Here is a 5,511-nt window from a genome sequence, read left to right as displayed (position 1 = left end):
GCCTATCTGCCGAGGAACATGGCACCAGGACACGGGCCATTGGCCCCTGTCTCGTCCAGCTAAGCCGGGACAGTGACTCGAGAGAACGCAGTCTGTGTAATGCAATGGAGGTGATGCCGATCTTGTCTCACGGAGATCGCAATTATACCCCGGGTGTGTTTAGATCCCACAAACTTTCCAAATTTTCTATCACATCAAAATTACATCGAAACATTAAATATAGCAAATAATCCATATATGGAGTACTAAATATAGATAAATAAAAAAACTAATTGCATAGTTTTGATGTATGTTGCGAGACGAATCTTTTGAGACTAGTTAGGTCATGGTAGGATAATATTTACCACAAACAAATAAAAAGTGCTACAGTGTCCGATGTGATTTTTTCTCCCACTTTTTCAAGGATCTAAACACATCCCAGCAGAAGATCCAGGATCGGCCTTGGGATTTTGAGCATGGGCTTAGGCCGACCACAGCGGAGGGAGCAAGAGCAAATTTGTGGTCGGAGGGAGCAAGAGCAAATTTGCTCCCTCCTCGTTTCCCACGCCCTCTCTGTCTACAGTGCCAAATAGTACATCTACAGTGCCAAACAATACATTTGCTCCTTCCACCGTGGACGGTCTTCCACAATTTGGGTTCATGTGTTAAATTTCTGACAATGATGAGATCCGACGAGATAGACGGCACATCCAGAGCAATAGTCATTAAAAAGGAGCCACCATTCGTGACAGCTTGCCTAGCCAAATGGTACGTGATCATAAAGTTCAGAAACTTCCATTGGTGGTATTCATATCCCGTCGATGCCAATCTCTGAAATCTCTAATATGTACTCCATATTTAGAGGTGCTAGCCCAATCCAAAAATATTAAGTACATCAGAGTTCTTACGGAATGCTACTACCCAGCAAAGACAAAACATCAGCACCGAATACATGAGTTTCCCGTGAGGCCGTGACCCAATCGCTGGGCAAAGCAAGGAATTCAGAGGTGAACAGTAACAGCCTAAAATATCTGTACATCTGAGTAGCAACAATGACAGACTATGTTCAACATATCTGCCATTCGCTCGTAAGGAGCTTTTTCAAAGTACCAGATCCTTCACCTCGCGGAAACACCACGAAGTCAGGACTCAGGAGTATCGAAACAACAGATTCAGATCATGAAGAACAAGTGCAACTCGATAAAACGAATAGGCGAATGTTGACTCCAAACCTCAAGCAAAAAAAGTAAAAAACACATGGTTGAGGATCCCAACATTCACCTATAACCTGACAAGGCCAAGCAAACATACCCTAGCATCCTGTACACAGCTACAATCCAATATCATTAACCTCAGCACCCAAATCCTCGGCTGACATCCCCTGAAACCCTGAAACCTCTCTTCACTGATGTTAGTGACCAACCAAAGCATCTCTCACTCCAAACCACATGTGTATTCACATAAGACATAACCAAACCGACCCAAACCAGCTGTTATTTACAGATGATCATCACATCACACCCCTCGGGCAGCTGCTCCGCTCTCAAGACTCCAACAGAGAATGGAGCAGACTTTGACCATATAATTCCTGATTTACCTAGCCAAGCTTGTAGCTGCCACAGATCCAGCTCTGCATCCAACTCCTTGTCGCTGCTCCCGCAGGTAGCCAAGCAAAGTCTCGGCCTGCAAATTATACAACAAAACCTTGGTGACTGAACTTCTGTAATTTGGAAACACCTTTCATAAATTACTAAAAGAGATCAGCACATGCATTTTTACTTGTAAGCCAGACAAATGAGCGCGCATTTGTTCCGAGCTAGGCATTCTCTTTTTAAAGAACAACGATACTTTGACAATAATAAACTAGTAATTTTCTTAATTTAACAAGATATGTTGTTTCCTGGAAGGACCCAGTTAGTAGCAACAGCACTGCAGTGTTGACTTGCAGAAGACAGCAAGCATCCCCCTACCTTGAAAGATTTAACAGAACCTCGATTCTGCTTGAGAAATGTAAAAAATAAACATAGTGCGTATCTCCACAATGTGAACCGAATCCAGAGGTCAACACCTGACTTTATGCATGCCACCTAGCACGAACGCCTTTTGACAAGCATGCATAATTTCGTTGAAGAAAAACAAGCATGCATAATACACTGAGCATTTCCTAGGAACAGGTAGAAATCTACCTAAACCACCAGTACATGTACAGTGAGACCTTTCTTTCGTCGGTTCAGTGTACTTTTCAGTACTTGGTGTCATTCAGACTTCAATCAAACTCAAACTTCGTTGCATACTGTTTAGTACAATCAGTTCTAAACAGACAGGCAAGGCAAGGTGACTTCAGTCACATCAAACCGTCGAAGGACTTTAACATCGATCTACTCCAATCAACAATTGCAATGTTAATCAAATAAAATTTAGCAAATCATGCCCGATTCCAACCTAACATTGATTAGCCAATAGGATGCAGTTAAACCTAAAGAAGCCCGAGTACTGAACTTTGTTAGAGAAGAAGATAGGAGTTTGTGTTGCGTACCTTGTGCTTGGCACGGGCAGAACCAGACTGTGATAGCGCGACAAGCGGCGGGATGGCGCCCTCGCGTACAAGAAGCGCACGGTTATGCGGGCAATCGGAGCACAGCTGCAGCAGCGCCACCACGGCGAACTCCTTCTCCTTAGCAGGGCCGTCTTCGATCGCCTCAACCAACGCGGGGATCCCGCCAGCCTCCACCACAGCTTCACGGCCCTCGGCGATGCCCGCGAGGCTCCCCAGAACCACCATCGCCTTCTCGCACGTCCCGCTGCCGCGTTCGCCGATGAGGTGCACGAGCGGAACGATGGCGCCGGCGCTGACCGCGCGCTCCTTGTTCCTGCGCGCCGAGCAGAGGCGGTAGAGCGTGGTGAGCGCGTCCTTCTTACCGCGCGTGGAGCCCGCGGAAAGCAGCGCTACGAGCGGCGGGATGGCGCCGCAGGCTCCGATGGTCGCGCGGTTCTCCTCGATGCCGGACAGACTGAGCAGCGCGCAGGCGGCGTTCTGCTTGGCCGCGGCCGTTCCGGTGCGGAGCGCGTAGACGAGGGGCTTGATGGCGCCCGCCGACGTGATGGCCGAGCGGTTCCGCTCCTCCAGCGAGAGGTTGAGCAGCGCGGTGACCGCGTTCTCCTGCGCGACCGGGTCGGTGCTGCGCAGCAGCGGCACGAGCGCCGGGATGGCGCCCGACACCCCGATCAGCTCCCGGATGTCGGACCGGTGCTTGGCCAGCAGCCGTATCCTGACGGCGGCCGCGCGGCGCGCGTCGGGCGCTGCGTCGGGGCCCAGCGCCTGAACGCACGCCAGCACGAAGGGCTCCACGCGCTCCAGCGGCGCGGCGTCCGGCGACAGATCCATGGACTCAAGGTCGTTCAGATCCACGGCGGCGCGCGCCGGGTCCGGCGCGTCGGATCTGGGCGCCGCCCCCGCCCCCGCCGCGGCCATCGCGAGGCGCTCGAGCTCCCCGGAGATGTCGGAGTTGAAGCTGGAGTAGTCGGAGAAGTCCCGTGACAGCTCGAGTAGCTCCGTGGCGGCCGCGTTGATGGCGGAGGACGACTTGGCGACGGCCGCCGGGTGCGCGGGCCCCGCGGTGGCGGCGAGCTCGCTGAGGTGGAAGTCGATGACGGAGTCGGTGAGGTTCTCAATGTCGGAGTCGCCCGCGTCGCCGGCGCCATCGCGCGGGGCCGCCGGGGAGCCCGGGGCGGAGTCCGGCTGCAGCAGCGCGGAGCGGATGGTGCGCATGGAGCGCCCCGGGCGGCGCAGCGGCCCAGCGGCCGCGCAGGGGCTCTGCCCCGGCAAGGGCGAGGGGATCTGGGAGCCGGCGAGCGACACCATGGCGCGGCAGCCGGGTGGTGAGTGATGATGAGGGAGAGCGGGAGAGGGAAGGTGGGGAGAGGGGAGGTGGTTGGGCGCTGTACTGGTGCCCTGCGTGTACGTATACGCTCGCTCGCCGCCGATGCTGCCGTGCCCAGCACAGTCCGCGCGCACCGTCGCAACAGACAAGCAAGCCGCGGGCGGAACGGAACGGAACGGAACGAGATGCGAGTGCGGCGTGGATCTTTGTTCTAGCCGCTTTTGCTCGCTCGGTGGCGGGCGAGGTGGGATTGGACGGGATGGGATCCGCGGGTTGACGGGCAGAAAGGACAGGTGGCTGTGTGTGCCGCCAATGCCTGCTCTGCTGCTAGCCCACCCGTTGTTTACAGAATGACAGTGGGGCAGGGGATGCTGTGTGCGGAGCTGTCAGTGGGCCCTGCTCTGCTGCTAGCCCACCCGTTGTTTACAGAATGACACGTGGGGCAGGGGATGCTGTGTGCGGAGCTGTCAGTGGGTTGGAGTGGAGTGCCAGTGGCGCAGTGAACGCCGAGGGCAGCAGCGCGGGCGGCTTTTGGCGTGGCCGGCGCCGGGCGGGTCAGGACCAGCGTTTTATTTCCCCACCGGTAACCGGTAACTATCGGGCTCCGGTTCCGGTTTACCAGACTGGTTTGATCGGTTACCGGTCGTAACCGGTTGCATGGAGCTTTTGAATTTGGATTTGAATTCAACCGACCGGCGCGCCATGCCGTCAAATCCAAATTCAAAAGCTCCATGCAACCGGTTACGACCGGTTTACCGGCCGGTTTGACCGGTTTACCGGCCGGTTTTACCGGTTTACCGGTTGGTTTGACCGGTTTGAATTCAAATCTAAATTCAAAAGCTCCCGTGCAACCGGTTTACCGGTTGGTTTGACCGGTTTGACTGGTGGGCCTTAATGGGCCGGCCCATTTTTTCTTTTTCTTTTTTGATTTAACTTTAAATCCCCGCAAACTATACTAAATGAACGAATTTTTGAGAAAATTTGATACTATTAGATTCATCACAAGTTAAAGTATTTTTAAAAAAAATTAGAAATTTTTCATTTTTTAAATTTAAATTTAAATTTTGAATTTTGGCCGGTTGGGTTCCGGTCGAAACCGGAACCGGTCGGGACCGGTTCCCACCGCTAAGGTTAACCCTGGTCATGACTCATGAGTGGGCGCGGTGCGCCGGGCGCGGTGAGGAGTCGACGGGGGGGCCGAGCGAGCAAGCAAGGAATCGCTTTTCCGTTGGCTCCTCGTCCCCGCTACCCGCCGCTACCGACCGGCGCCAGCCGCCAGCCGCCAGCGCCAGGCTAACAAACCGACGATCCTGCCAGGCTGCCACCGCGCGCGGGGCTCCGGCGGTAGCGTTCGTCTCATCGGACGGACGGACGTTTGCCGGAGGCGGATTTGGATGGGCGTGCGCACGGGCAGGGCACGGCTGGCGCCTCTCAGCGCGCTTCTTTTTTTTCACCAGGAACAGGGGGCGGCGTGCCGCCGCGCTCGGCAGATTTTCGCAGGCACGGCGTGGCGGTGGCGACGGGGGTGTGGGGGGGGGGGGGGGGACCGGGTGGTGGTGGTGGTGGACGCTTTTGCCCGCCTCGTGTCCGCGCGTGCTCAAAAGGAGGGGCTCGTCCGTCGCATCTCCCCAGATCATCACGCGGCGTCGGT

The 5,511-nt window shown here is 54.9% G+C and overlaps 1 protein-coding gene across 1 annotated transcript; it reads right to left on the bottom strand.

The window, feature by feature from the left end:
• Window positions 1-1,154: 1,154 nt before the first annotated feature.
• Window positions 1,155-4,028, bottom strand: LOC120692981 (U-box domain-containing protein 4-like). The gene is made up of 2 exons (XM_039976389.1): window positions 2,516-4,028; window positions 1,155-1,662 (listed from the first exon to the last, which is right to left on the bottom strand). Exons 1-2 carry the CDS (start codon window positions 3,839-3,841, stop codon window positions 1,573-1,575), a joined length of 1,416 nt encoding a protein of 471 aa, XP_039832323.1. The 5' UTR covers window positions 3,842-4,028; the 3' UTR covers window positions 1,155-1,572.
• Window positions 4,029-5,511: the final 1,483 nt, after the last annotated feature.

This window comes from Panicum virgatum, chromosome 2K, assembly GCF_016808335.1.
Source record: "Panicum virgatum strain AP13 chromosome 2K, P.virgatum_v5, whole genome shotgun sequence".
NCBI lineage: Eukaryota > Viridiplantae > Streptophyta > Magnoliopsida > Poales > Poaceae > Panicum > Panicum virgatum.
Note: the sequence above shows the minus strand (reverse complement) of the source record. Positions and strands in the feature narration are given on the sequence as shown.

What these genes read in the sequence shown, in the direction of transcription:
- LOC120692981 (XM_039976389.1), bottom strand. Translation starts at nt 3,841, where the DNA reads ATGGTGTCGCTCGCCGGCTCCCAGATCCCCTCGCCCTTGCCGGGGCAG. An exon ending in CTGCCCGTGCCAAGCACAAG is followed by an intron (nt 1,663 to 2,515) that starts GTACGCAACACA and finishes TATAATTTGCAG; the next exon opens with GCCGAGACTTTGCTTGGCTA.